Below are 14,676 nucleotides of genomic sequence, written 5' to 3' on the forward strand. Positions count from 1 at the left end.
GGATTCTATTCCATGTGACTCCAGACTGAAAGCAATATGGTTGATTTTTTCCTGTCCTCTGAAAAGGCTTAACGAGCCACTCAGTTCAATGGCAATTCAGGATGGGCAACACATGCTGACTTCCCAGCAAACCCCACATCACATGAAATAATTTTTTAAAACTCCACTGCATGACCTCTAATGAAAAAAAATTCAGCAGCATAAATTTCCCTCGAAGGGCACCACGAATAAAGTGACAGAAATGTAGAGAAATATCAAAACCTTCGACAATATACAGCTACAAAGGTGGTTAATTTGGCCCATTCTGTCTGTGCCAAGTGTGAAGTGCCTAATCCCATTTTCAAACTCTTGACCTGTGGGTCACTACGCCTCAAACATCTATCCAAGTATTTTTTAAATGGTGAAAATAGTTTCTGCTTCTTTTGAGCAGTGATATCATGGTGGCACATGGCACAGTGGTTAGTACTGCTGCCTTACAAAGCCAGGGACGCGGGTTTGATTAACAGCTTGGGTCATTGACTGTGCGAAGTCTGCACATTCTCCTCATGGACACTGAAGAGTGCAGTAGAAAAGAGGGATCTGGGAATAAAGGTACATAATTCCCTAAAAGTGGCATCACAGGTAGATAGGGTTGTAAAGAGTGCTTTTGGTGCACTGGCCTTTATAAATCAAAGCATTGAGTATAAGAGTTGGAATGTCATGGTGAGGTTGTATAAGACATTGGTGAAGGAAATTTAGAGTACTGTGTGCAGTTTTGGTCACCTAATTACAGGAAGGATATTAATAAGGTTGAAAGAGTGCAGAGGAGGTTTACAAGGATGTTGCCGGGACTTGAGAAACTGAGTTACAGAGAAAGGTTGAATAGGTTAGGACTTTATTCCCTGGAGCGTAGAAGAATGAGGGGAGATTTGATAGACGTGTATAAATTTATGATGGGTATAGATAGAATGAATGCAAGCTGGCTTTTTTCCACTGGGGCTAGGGGAGAAAAAAACTAGAGGACATGGGTTAAGGGTGAAGGGGGAAAAGTTTAAAGGGAATATTGGGGAGGGGGCTTCTGCACACAGATTGGTTGGAGTGTGGAATGAGCTGCCAGATGAAGTGGTAAATGTGGGCTCAGTTTTATAACTTAAGAAAAACTTGGACAGGTACATGGATGAGAGGGGTGTGGAGGGATATGGTCCAGGTGCAGGTCAGTGGGACTAGGCAGAAAAATGGTTCGGCACAGACAAGAAGGGCCAAAAGGCCTGTTTCTGCGCTGTAATGTTCTATGGTTCTATGCTTGCGTGGGTTTCCTCCGGTGCTCCAGTTTCCTCCCACAGTCCGAAAGACATGCTGATTAGGTGCATTGACTCAAACAAGTACCGGAGTGTGGCAACAAGGGGAATTTCACAGTAACTTCATTGCAGTGTTAATGTAAGCCTTACTTGTGACTAATAAATAAACCTTGATCCGCACATAGCCCCTCAGATAGCCCAGACATCAGCCCCCCTCCACCCCTGGATGATCCTATAGGATAATCTGCAGAGCTCATTCCCCTTTGATAACATCATAACCTCCAGCACTCAGGAGGACAAGGTCAGCAGAGGTGTGTAGAACTGCAACATCATCCTGGAAATTAAGCAAAATCAAGTAGGAAGAGGAACTTGGAACTGAAACATCAAGTGCTGGTCGGAACCCATTTTTTAAAGTTAGAGGTAAATTTGGAAATTACAAAATATGAGCCATTTTTCCTCCAATCTCCTGGGTTATCCTGGGCAGCACGTTGGCACAGAGGCTAGCACTGCTGCTTCACAGCACCAGGAACCTGGGTTCGATTCCCGGCTTGGGTCACTGTCTGTGTGGAGTTTGCACATTCTCCCCATGTCTATGTGGGTTTCCTCTGGGTGCTTCAGTTTCCTCCCACGTTCTGAAAGACATGCTGGTTAGGTGCATTGGCCATGCTAAATTGCCCCTTATTGTCAGGGGGACTAACTATGGTAAATGCATGGATTTGTGGGGATAGGGTCTGGGTGGGATTGCAGTGGGTGCAGGCTCGATGGGCTGAATGACCTCCTTCTGTACTGTAGTGATTTGGACATAAATATCCCCAGTAGTGGGTGAAAATCCTGAAATATTTCACTGCGGGTGGGCAATTCTGGTTGGGCAATAAAGATACCCCTAGCCTCCATACCTATTTACCAAATTCCAGGCTATTCCCGTTTGCGTCGCCTCTGGAGCTTTTCCTGAATTTTGAAGGCAATTAGATCTCTCAGTAGAACACTGCCACACAATTCAGTTCATTTCTAACATCTATCCACATTCCAGGTGACCTGCCCACTTTCTCGCTCCGTCCCGTCGTGGCACAGTCTCTCTCTCTCTCTCCCTCCTCCCCAACGCTTACTTGATGTTTTCCTGCTATCCATCAGATTATTCATGGGGATGCAACTCTTAAGTCCTGTCCGCCGCTTAGAAATTCCGGAGCACAGCTTCCATTGAGTGTAAACCAGTGACACCTTGCGTACATTCGCTCAGCTGTTTAAATACAAGAAGCAATGCTGTCTTATTCAATCGCAGTTCGAGATGTGCCTAAAAAAAACCCACCAATGGAACATTTATGGACGGTGCCAGATTAATCCAATTTGAGGAATGTGTCAGGTTAATGAAATCACTTTGATTTACCATTAGGGATATATAACCATTCCTGATCCATAACAGCTTTGTTCAATTCCTAATACACAATATAATTCCAATTGGGAATTTTCTACTACCACTCACAATATTAAACATAACAGCAAATGTTCTGAAGTTTATTTATTAGTGTCACAAGTAGGCTTACATTAACACTGCAATGAGGTTACCGTGAAAATCCCCTAGTTGCCGCACTCCAGTGCCTGTTCAGGCATAGAATCATAGAATCCCTACAGTGCAGAAGGAGGCCATTCAGCCCATCGAGTCTGCACCCTCTGCAATTCCACCCAGACCCTATCCCCATAAATGCATGCGTTTACCATAGTTAGTCCCCCTGACGATAAGGGGCAATTTAGCATGGCCAATGCACCTAAACAGCATGTCTTTCAGAGTATGTAAAGAAACTGAAGCACCCAGAGGAAACCCACGTAGACACGGGGAGAACGTGCAAACTCCACACAGACAGTGACCCAAGCCGGGAATCGAACCCAGGTTCCTGGCGCTGTGAAGCAGCAGTGCTAACCACTGTGCCGCCCAGGATAATCCAGAAGATTGGAGGAAAAATGGCTCATATTTTGTAATTTCTAAATTTACCTCTAACTTTAAAAAATGGGTACCAACCAGCAGAACTGTCTCAATGTTTCAGTTCCAAGTTCCTCTTCCTGCTTGATTTTGCTTAAGAACCGCAGGAGTCCCTGTTTTCCATTAATTGTGATTCAACTCCAATAAAGTAAGGATGAACCTCAGGCAGCATCTCGCAATCAGAGCTCAGCGGGGAGTTTGATAGCATCATAATAGTTTGACTATAATCCAGGTGTTAAACAGTAATTAAAACAATTGGCTTCCCCCCAATCCCATACTCAAATAAAAACCGGTTTATCTCAAAGGGGAGAGGGATCTGTGCCAATCCACACAGATCAGGGATTGTGGCCAAGAGTAAGGGTGGCACGGTGGCGCAGTGGTTAGCACTGCTGCCTCACAGCGCCAGGGACCTGGGATTGATTCCTGGCTTGGGTGACTGTCTATGTGGAACCTGCACATTTTCCCCGTGTCTGCATGGGTTTCCTCCTGGTACTCCAGTTTCCTCCCACAGTCTGAAAGATATGCAGGTTAGGTTGGTTGGCCATGTTAAATTGCCCCCCTTGATGTCGGGGGGGATTAGTAAGATAAATACATGGGATTACGGGGACAGGGCCTTAATGGGATTGTTATTGGCGCATGGTCTATGGGCCAAAAGGCCTTCTTTTGCACTGTTGGGATTCTATGCTTCACTGATAAGTAGTTTAAGTTGAGAGGACATGGTTAAGCCCACCTCCCCCAACCCATTGTCAAGATACATCTCGACTCAGTTGAGATGAACATTTGATTAGGTCAGTCCTTTAGTTCTTTGCACTGAGCACATCCATAAAACACACCATCAATTATCAGGAGTTGGGTAATGTAGTGGAAAACCACAGGGAGAAATAATTTTAAACACTGAAGTTATCTGATTTTTATCAGATGTTCTCCATAGTTGTAATATTTCCTTTCTTGAGGGCTGCAATGGGAAAATAGATTTCAAAAAATCTTTTCATGTGATGTGGGTGTCACTGGCTGGGCAAACATTTGTTGCCCATCCCTAATTGCCCTTGAGCTGAGTGTCTTGCTGGGCCATTTCAGAGGGCATTTTAAGAGTTAACTGCATTGCTGTAGCTCTGGAGTCACATGTAAGCCAGACCAGGTAAAGACAGCAGATTTCATTTCCCAAAGGACATTAGTGAGCCAGATGGGTTTTTACAACAATGAATGATGGTTTCATGGCCATTCACTAACTTTACATTCCAGATTTTTCACAGGGAACATGATGATTATTTAAGACACTAATCCATTGGTCCCCTTCATGTAAAATGGGGGTAATACCAGGCACCAGAGTTCACCTGTTTAAGATAACAACTTTGGCCCATGCATATGAGAATTGAAGGGCTTCTAAGTTAGACAATAGCAAAATATTGGGAATCCTGGGAATCTGAAATGAAACAAAATACTTTATTAAAAAAGCTCTGAGTCAGACAGGAATAGAGCAGTGAGAGTGATTTTTTTCATTCTGTGACCTTTCATCAGACAATGGAATAATTAGAAACTTGAAGAGTGGAAGCAGGTGAAGATTGGGAAGAACAGAGTCACAGAATAATGAAGGAGCTTCAGGAGGCTATTCAGCCCATTATGTCAGCATTGGTTCTCCAAAAGGGCATCGTGATTTTGAGCCATTTCCCTGCACCCCTGCACATTGTTTCTATTCAAGTATTTTATTTAGTAGCGTCACAAGTAGGCTAAGATTAACGCTGCAATGAAGTTACTGTGAAAATCCCCTAGTCACCACATTCCTTGTTTGGATACACTGCGGGAAAATTTAGGGCAGCAAGGTGGCACAGTGGTTATCACTGCTGCCTCACAGCACCAGCGACCCAGGGTTCGATTCTGGCCTTGGGTCACTCTGTGAAGTTTGCACTTTCTCCCCATGTCTGCGTGGGTTTCCTCCCACTGTCCAAAGATGTTCAAGTTAGGTTGATTGGCCATGCTAAATTGACCCTAGTGTCAGGGGGTTAGCAGAATAAATATGTGGGGTTACAAAAGAGGGCCTGAGTGGGTTCTGGTTGATGCGCACTCTATGGGCTGAATGGTCTCCTAATGCACTATAGGGATTCGATGACTCTATGGCCATTGCACCTAACCAGCATGTCTTTTGGATTGTGGGGGGGGGGGGGGGGGGTGGCGGCGAAACAAGAGTATTCAGAGGAAACCCATGCAGACACGGGGAGAATGTGCAGACTCCGCACAGACAATGACCCAAGCCAGGAATCAAAGGATCCTTGGCGGTGTGGGGCAGCAGTGTTAACCACTGTGTCACCGTGCTGCCCAGTATTCCCTTCGAATGCCTCAGTTGAACCTGCCTCCACCACACATCCAGGCAGGCAATGCATTGGAGAGGCGGACAATAGCGAGATCCAGGTCAGGGCGGAGGACAGGGGCGGGGGCGGAGGTGGAATTAAAGGAGAAAAATTGGCCTATAACAGAGGAATACGGTCAAGCTTTGATGTGGAATGTTCGGGACAGAGCTTGTGGGATGTAAGGAAAGGTTCGAATGTTCCAACCTGTTCCCCCTTCAATATTATAATTTAATATTTCTCGTTTTTAAAAAAATGGAAAAGCCTCAAAACTGGGTAGAAAGCGGTTTAAACTGGAGCTATTATAACAGAATTTCAGAGATTAATGAGGACAGCATGAGGCTAATATATTTAATTCCACCATTTCTCACCGGATATATAAAAATAATTGATCGCTCTGTCACACACACACACGTGGACTAGCCCTGCAGATACACCCGGGAGTTATTTATATGTCGTGTTGGGGCCCTGGCCCCAAATATATAGGTTGCACTGACCCGTTTAAATCACTGTTATGTACTTAGCCTGACAACAGGTTGAGAAAAAAAAAGTGGAAATGGATTAAACTGCCTTGTCACACAGTTATCAGTCAGGAGAACAGGCTTTTAGAAAATAGTATCGTTTTTAAAAAAAATGTTTTTTAAAAAAAACTTTCACACGCCTGTTCCCAAAAGATATGTGAAAATAAATGTGTAATGCGATCTACCATCCGGATGTGTTAGTGATGGAGTTGTCAGATAGACCAATGGATCCAGAATTAAATACTCTGCTGAACATTCATAGAGAGAATTGAGGGCGGTTAGATCTGTGCTGGCCTTATGTACACCAGCATCTTTGCTATTGAAACTGATTTGATTTTAAAGCATTAGCCCAGTAGGTTTTGTTTATCACCCCCCAAACTGCTACAGAACCTAACTTTCCCCCCCTCCCCGGGGAAAATGTAGCCTTGTGTTTAATGGGTTAAGCACATCGCATTCTCACCACATCCAAACCTTTGGTGGTGATTTTGACGGGCGTTGAGTTGGGGACTGGGTCTAAGATGTAAATTATAACAAAACAAAAGGAATAGCGGGAGAGTGCATTGGCCGGCCGGGGCTATTATTTCCAGGAGGTGGCGAGAGGAGAGGGAGCTGGGGTGGGACTACACAATCGTGTATGTGTGTCCTTGCTTGGGAAGAGGAGGGAGGGACGGTGTGGCAGCCGGGGCACATCTCGCCAGGGCAACGAATGGTTAAATCGCGACTCCTGCCTTGCCAGGCGGGCTGGCAATGTAGGACAGGGCTGATTCCCCCCTCCTCCTCCTCCCGACACCATTCCGGAGCGGCTTTCATCAACTGGGATGAGGCGAGATTGGGTAGACAGTTCCTTCTTGCTCTGACCATGGTTTATCGTGGAGATTGCGAGTAGCGGCTGATAAGAACGAGCTGTGGCTGTTTTTTTCCCCCCCCTCTCTCTTGTATTATCACACACACACACTCTCTCTCTCTCTCTCTCTCTTATACAAATCGCTTTTGCTGCTGGATGCTGGTTTATTCCGATGTGCTACTGATGCTGAGCGCCCTCTTTGGATGCGAATAGCAGCAGATTCTGCAGTTCTCTCGGCTTCTGCTGCCTGCCTACCTACCTCTCTCTCTCTCTCTCTCTCCCACACACACACACACACACACACACTCTCTCTCTCTTCCATCCTCAACCCTCTCTCTGCACGTCGACAGAAAGAGAGAGAGAGAGGAAAAAGTTTTTACAGGTGTGTGCAAATATATCTTTTAGCCAGCAGAAGAGAGAGGGAGAAACCGCAGCCTCCTGGAGCAGACTGGATATTGCCCCCAAAGAACAGATCGTGGATCAAGAAATCTTTTGCCTTTCGAACAATCTCTCTCCCCCTTTTTTGGCTTCCTGGAAACGCAGCCAGAACATTCTTCATTCCCTCCGATTTCCAAAGGAGCTCTCCAATGTTTCAAAGCTACGTTTTTTCCAAAAGCTGGACCCTTTGCGAGGCGGCACCAGTTTCAAGTTAGATGATTATAGATATATATATATTTGTGTGGTGTGTGCGTGTGTAACACCGAACCTTTGCTGCATCAACCCTCCCGGACCGGCGACTTGTCTCCAATTCATTTGAACATTTCCATTGGATTACAACTGGATTCGCTATTCGTGTGGCCATCAAGCTGAGATATTCTAGAGCGAGAAGGAAAAGAGAGGGGGGAGAGAGATTTGCACGACTTTGCAACGTGTTCACTTCAACAAAGGATAAAACGGCATCTGGAAAGGGTGTTTTTTTTTTAAAAAAAGAGATAAAATAAGCCAAGACTGTAAGAGGGAGAGAGGACACCCAGAAGGAGGAATTGGTGGTTAGAGAGGAGAGGGAAGTGTCTCTGGCATTGAGGGGAAGGGACACCCCATCTCCCTCTCTCTCTCTCGCTGTGTGTATATCTCTTTGTATCTGTCTATTCTGCAACTACCCCCCCAGTCTCCCGGAATTAAAGGCAGCGCCCCGCGGATCACCACGGATCCCCCGATAAAATATCAAGAGGAAATCACACGGGGAGGAAATGGAAGTTTTCCCAGCCATCTGCCTGGTGTCCATCCTCTGCTTCCCCTGCCCCGATGTTGTCAGCGCCGATTCCATCATACACATCGGTAAGCTACACACTGCGGTCTTTCCCCTTCCCTCTCTCTCTCTCTCTTTCTCTCCCTGGTTAAATCCTATTGCTTTTCTGCGCTTTATTACAAAAAAAATTACCATGATTTGAGAAGGACTGGGCGAGCAGGAGGCGGTGTATGGTGGATTTGTTGCCCCGCTCTGAACTGAGAGGCCGATTGAAAGTTACACATCTCCCAAATCTCTCATTGAGTGTCGGGAGTTCAAGTCTGGCTGGGCAATGAGCGGGCGAAAGCGCAAAAACACACAGATACACACTGATATACACACACATATGTATACACACACATATACACATTGATATATATATACCCACACATATATACACACTGATATATACACATAGATACACACACTGATATATACACACAGACAAATGCACGCACATATATATGTATACACACATATACATAGATATATGCACGCATAAATATACACATATATCCATACACCTAGATATACACGCATATATGCATGTGCACACACACATATACATGCAAGCACACATACATAAATATTCATAAATATACACACATATATACATATACAAATATATATGCGCACGTGTACACACATATGTACACATATTACTATACAAAATATACACGTATATACATACATACACACACACGTACTCCTACATTCACACACACACACACAATCTCTCCCTCTCTCTGTTTTGACAAGGCATGTTTAAAATTATAATCGGGCAAAGTAGAGGACTTGTTCTTCCCACACAGTGAAGCACGGGGAACTTACTATTTTCATTTTGGGTTTTATGAAATCGTTCGAGAGAGGAAAGGAAGCTGGTGGGAAATGCGAAGATTTATCATCAAAGTGACTCTTTAAAACGAGGAATTGTGTGTATCCAAGTATAACAAAAAGAAAGAAAATCCCCCAAATGAATCATCCGTCCGGATTCTCGATTGCTTTTAGCACGGGGAAGTATTTAAGTCACAACGTTTTCTGAGCGAAAGGGCTAAGCGGTGTTCCTGCACTGGCTGTGCGTGGGGGTCTGTGTGTGTGTATGTGTGCCACTGTGTGTGTGTGAGTGTGTGTGTATGTGTGCCACTGTGTGTGTCAGTGTGTGTACATGTGTCACTGCGTGTTGTGTATGCCACTGTGTGTGTGCATGTGCCACTGTGTGTGTATGAGTGTCACTGTGTGTGTATCACTATGTGTTTGTCACTGTGTATATATCACTGTGTGTTTGCGTATGCCACTGCCACTGTCTGTGTGTGTATGTGTGTGCCACTGTATGTGTGTGTCATTGTGTGTGTGTCACTGTGTTTATCACTGTGTGCTTGTGCGTGTCACTGTGTGTGTGCCACTGTGTATATGTCATTATGTGTTACTGTGTGTAAATTACTATGTGTTTGTGTCAGTGTGTCATTGTGCGTGTCACTGTGTATATCACTGTGTTTATGTGTGTTACTGTGTGCATATCACTGTGAGTTTGTGTGTGTGTGTGTCACTGTGTGTTTGTGTGGGTCACTATATATGTTTGTGTGAGAGAATGTGTGTGTGAGAGAGACTTTATGTTTGTGTGTGTTACTCTGTGTGTTTCTGTGTGTCACTATGTGTGTGTGCGTGTGTATGTTACACTGCGTGTGTGTGTGCATGTGTGACTGGAACCAGATCACAATCAGACTCCCGGGTTACACAAAGCATCTTTCAGTGACTCTCTTCTGCTTTGTGATGTGAATTGTAATAACCCTCAGCAACAGCGAGGTGGAAAAAAAACCCCCACATACAAACAAAACAAGCGGCCCCGGTGCCCAGAAACTTGCCACACCAATCAGCAACAACCCCCACTTCCCTCTCTCTCCCACCAACTCTTGCAGGGAAGAAATGCAATTCTCCCCCCGCGCACCACCACCGCCCCCCACCACCTCCCCCCGACCCGGCCCTCCGCCCAGTCACCTCTGGAAGGTGTTTATCTGGGAGCAGAGAAAATTGAACCAAACGAATTCAAAAGAATAGTGAACACATTCCTGTCGGCGACCTATCGCTTTCATGATGTGTCACTCTCTGTCAATCCTTCCTACCTCTGCATTTACACACACCGTGGACACTAAACCATCAAGGCCAATTACATTGGTTGCACTTTTGATAAGAGCTAATTTTAAAATCATGCTGAATGACCCGTAAAAGGCAGGTTTAGTCCACCGGAATTTTTTTTTTGGTATCTCCAGTTTTGTAAAGCTTTCAGCACATCTCTGCCCAAAGATATGTTTAAAGATCTACTTCGCTGAAACAGGGCTGGGGTACCCCAGGAATGAATTGCTACAATAACTATAGCTTGGCAGTTTTGGCAGCAGCAGTCTCCGAAATGTTATCAAGCTAATTTAGTCACTGGCCAGCTTATTTTTTTGCCAGATAATTGTTTTACAGTATCTGTTAGGAGCACGCAGAAATATTTGCTAGCTAATCCATACCCTCCCTCATCTGAACGCCAGTCTTTTCACATGAAGTATAGTTAATGCAATTCTTAATTGCTTTGTGTGGTGACGTTTAATTGCTACTAAGAGAGAAAAAATAAGAGAAAAAAAAACCACCCTCAAAAATGAATCCTTGAAATTGAAATTAGGATTTTAGCTCTAAGTGATCTGCCATGGTTTGCTGTGGAACTTCCTCAGCAATTGCCTTGCGTTTTTTTTAAATATATTCATTATACATAAAACCTTTGCTTCAGCCACCGGCCTGTGTTCAGAAGAAACCCTGCTGTCCTTTAAACAGAGATATCTGCTCCGTGAAAATAATGGACACAGTGCAAAGCGTAAACCGTCTCTAATTAAAGGAACAGATTAATCAATGTTGCATGCAAATCATTCTCGTGCATCCAGAACAAGCACAGTGCTCGCATACTGCCAGAACAGGAGTCTAAAACTCGAGAGCATGGGTTTAAGGTGAGAGGGGAGAGACGCAAAAGTATCCAGAGGGGCAATTTTTTTCACACAGGAGGCCTGGAACAAGCTGCCAGAGATAGCAGTAGAGGCGGGTACAATTTTATCCTTTAAAAAGCATTTAGATAGTTACATGGGTACAATGGGTATAGAGAGATATAGGCCAAATGTGGGCAATTGGGATTAGCTGAGGGGTTTAAAGTAAAAGGGTGGCATGGACAAGTTGGACTGAAGGGCCTGTTTCCATGCTGTAAACCTCAATGACTCTATGACTATCTATAACTCTGCCACCTCATCAACCATTTAGTACAGTAAAAACCTGCTTTAATTATTAGCATACAATCAGAAAATCCCGACAGTATAAAAAGAGGCCAGTCTGTACTGACCACAATCCCACCCAGGTCCTATCTCTGTGACATCACAAATTTACCTTGCTAATCCTCCTGACACTAGGGTCAATCTAGCATGGCCAATCAACCTAACTGGCACCTCTTTGGATTGTGGGTGGAAACCGGAGCACTCGGAGGAAACCCATGCAGACACAGGGAGAATGTGCAAACTTCACACAGTTTAAAGTTTATTTATTATTCGTCACAAGTAAGGCTTACATTAACACTGCAATGAAGTTACTGTGAAATTCCCCTAGTCGCCATGCTCCGGCACCTGTTCGGGTCAATGCACCTAACCAGCATGTCTTTCAGACTGTGGGAGGAAACTGGAGCACCCGGAGGAAACCCATGCAGACACGGGGAGAATGTGCAAACGCTGCACAGACAGTGACCCAAGGTCAGAATTGAACCCGGGTCCTTAACGCTGTGAGGAACAGTAAGAAGTCTCACAACACCAGGTTAAAGTCCATCAGGTTTATTTGGCAGCACTAGATTTTGGAGTCTCATGCTCCTTTGAAGGAGTCTGAGACTCTGAAAACTAGTGCTGCCAAATAAACCTGTTGGATTTTATTCTGGTGTTGTGAGACTTCTTACTGTGCCTACCCCAGTTCAACGCTGGCAACTCCACACCATGGCTGTGAGGCAGCAGTACTAGTTACTGTACCACCATGCTCCCCCACCCCCCTATGTTTTAACCTGCATTGAGCTCTCTCTGCTTTCAACAACTGCTTTTTTTCAAAAAAACAGAAAGTTCCAGTTAAGCAGCTACAGAGCTCAAATCACCAGTTGGGTCACTTTGTAATCAACGTCTGCTCAGTAGATCAACTGTGCCAGGCCCTCTCTACACAACATATGAAGATACCCCAGTTCTGTGTGACTTCAAGAAGGGATCAAGGGATATGGGGCAAGGGGGGGAGGGGCAGACGGGGAAATGATACGGATATTGAATTTGATGATCAGCCATAGAATCACAAAGAGATACAAAAAGTCTGAGGTCACATCCCAACCGACTCAAGAACAGTTTCTTCCCTGCTGCCGTCAAACATTTGAATGGACCCACCTCGCATTAAGTTGATCTTTCTCTACACCCTAGTTATGACTGTAACACTACATTCTGCACTGTCTCATTTCCTTCTCTATGAATGGTATGCTTTGTCTGTATAGTGCGCAAGAAACAATACTTTTCACTGTATGTTAGTACATGTGACAATAATAAATCAAATCAAATCAAATCAAAATCAAAGACTGGGATTCTCCCATGAAGCCTGTGATTGGAATTTTAGCATGGGGGTTGCAGAGAATGAAGCCCCATTGATGGTTGGGCAGGAATTTCTGGCTCTCAGACCAATATGGCTGGAGAATTCTGCCCATAGAATCCATACAGTGTGGAAAGAGGCCATTCAGCCCATTAAGCCTGCATAGAAAACAATTCCAACCAGATCCTATCCCTGTAACCCCACGTATTTACCTGTTAACCTCCCTGACACTAAGGGGCTGATCAACCTAGCCCACATTTCTTTGGACTGTGGGAAGAAACAGGAATACCTGGAGGAAACCCTAGCAGACATGGGGAGAATGTGCAAACTCCACACAGCCATGATCAAAATGAATGACAGGGCAGGCTTGAAGGGCCGAATGGCCTCATCCTGCTTCTATTTTCTATGTTTCTATGTTATTGCATTGAGAAATTGATGGTTTTCTTTGTTATCTTTGAGCTTGGTGGGGTCAGCGTAAGGGGACCATCAATATAAAGCAGTCACTGCTAATCCAATAGAAATTGAGGAGAATTTTTGTTTTGAAAAAACCCCAGTGAGTGGTGAGAATGTGAAGCTCATTGCCACAGGGAGTAGTTAAGGGGAGTACATGAGTAAGGAAGGAATGTAAGGGTATACAAATAGGGTCAGTGGAGATTCTAATGGATCACACACACTGGCATGGATTTATTGGGCAGACGAGGAATGGGCAATAAATGGTGGTCTAGTCAGTGATGCCCACATCCCATAAATGAATTTAACAAAAGGCCTATTTTGGTACTGTTAGTTCTTTGTAATAACTGTCTATATAAGTTCATCAGATATAGGAACAGAATTAGGCTATTTGACCCATCGAGTTCACTCCGCCATTTGATCATGGCTGGTATGTTCCTCATCCCCATTTTCCTGGCTTCTCCCCTTAACCGTTCAACCCATTAGCAATTAAAAATCTGTCCATTTAAACATCGTTTATCGACCTCTCCAGCCTAAAGTATATATGACTCTGTAGATGTCAATTTGGTTGAGCTTATACTCATACTCCAATGTACATTCTGGGGTGCTTTTTTTCCACCCTCTGGTGTTGGATGCTAATTTTTCTCTTTTGTGAAAGTAATATGCTTCATTAAAAATGACTTTTTGACTTACTGAAGCAGGTGCCCTCTGAACCCAACTGTCAGGTTTATTAATGGAGACACGATCAAATATGGAGTGAGCATGATTGTCGGTTTCTGCTGCGCTTGTGCATTGCTTCTATCAAACCCCGCGCCACGTCTACACTCCACACTGAAAATCAAATATAGGGTTCAGTTTTATGAGTTCCGGCTAACCACCATCCTTAGCACACATTTATTCGAAAAATATTCGTATGCGGCCTCCCAATTAGTGAATGAGTTAACCAATTGCCATGCTAATGATTTGAAATAAAGCATATCAAACAGCAATGTACAACACTGCACATGGCATTTGTGACTCGCCAGGGCTTCTCAGTGCTTTACAAGTGGTTTATGTCTGCACGGGATTTAACAGTAAAGCAATTGACACCAACTTTAACATTTGATTCATTTGTCTTATCCTCGCACATCGTTATTTAAACGCAACTGATTTGAATGAGCTATTCACCTTGATATCAAGATAAATAAATCAACATGACCAGTGGAACCAGTAATTGCGGAAGCCATTTGCTTTATCACTATTTCCATTGCTAATAATTTAGTTTCCTCGCAATACAAATCTCAGAAAGTCATTTTCTCCCAATTATGCCATTGGAACTTAGTGTATTAATCAAAATCGATTCAAAAACAAGATGTTAAAGTTAATTAAATCCTTTTCAATAATTGAATTTTCAATGGGGCTGGTGAAATTTGCACT

The 14,676-nt window shown here is 44.1% G+C and overlaps 1 protein-coding gene across 1 annotated transcript in view; it reads left to right on the forward strand.

Moving 5' to 3' along the window:
• The first annotated feature begins 7,438 nt into the window (after positions 1-7,438).
• Positions 7,439-14,676, forward strand: part of grid2 (glutamate receptor, ionotropic, delta 2) — a 956,474-nt gene continuing 949,236 nt past the window's right edge. The window contains exon 1 of the mRNA XM_080200204.1: positions 7,439-8,237. Coding sequence (XP_080056330.1) covers positions 8,150-8,237 — 88 coding nt within the window. The 5' untranslated portion in view covers positions 7,439-8,149. The remainder of the gene's footprint in view (positions 8,238-14,676) is intronic.

This window comes from Carcharhinus amblyrhynchos, chromosome 1 (genome assembly GCF_965287045.1).
Source record: "Carcharhinus amblyrhynchos chromosome 1, sCarAmb.v2.hapA, whole genome shotgun sequence".
NCBI classification, from domain to species: domain Eukaryota; kingdom Metazoa; phylum Chordata; class Chondrichthyes; order Carcharhiniformes; family Carcharhinidae; genus Carcharhinus; species Carcharhinus amblyrhynchos.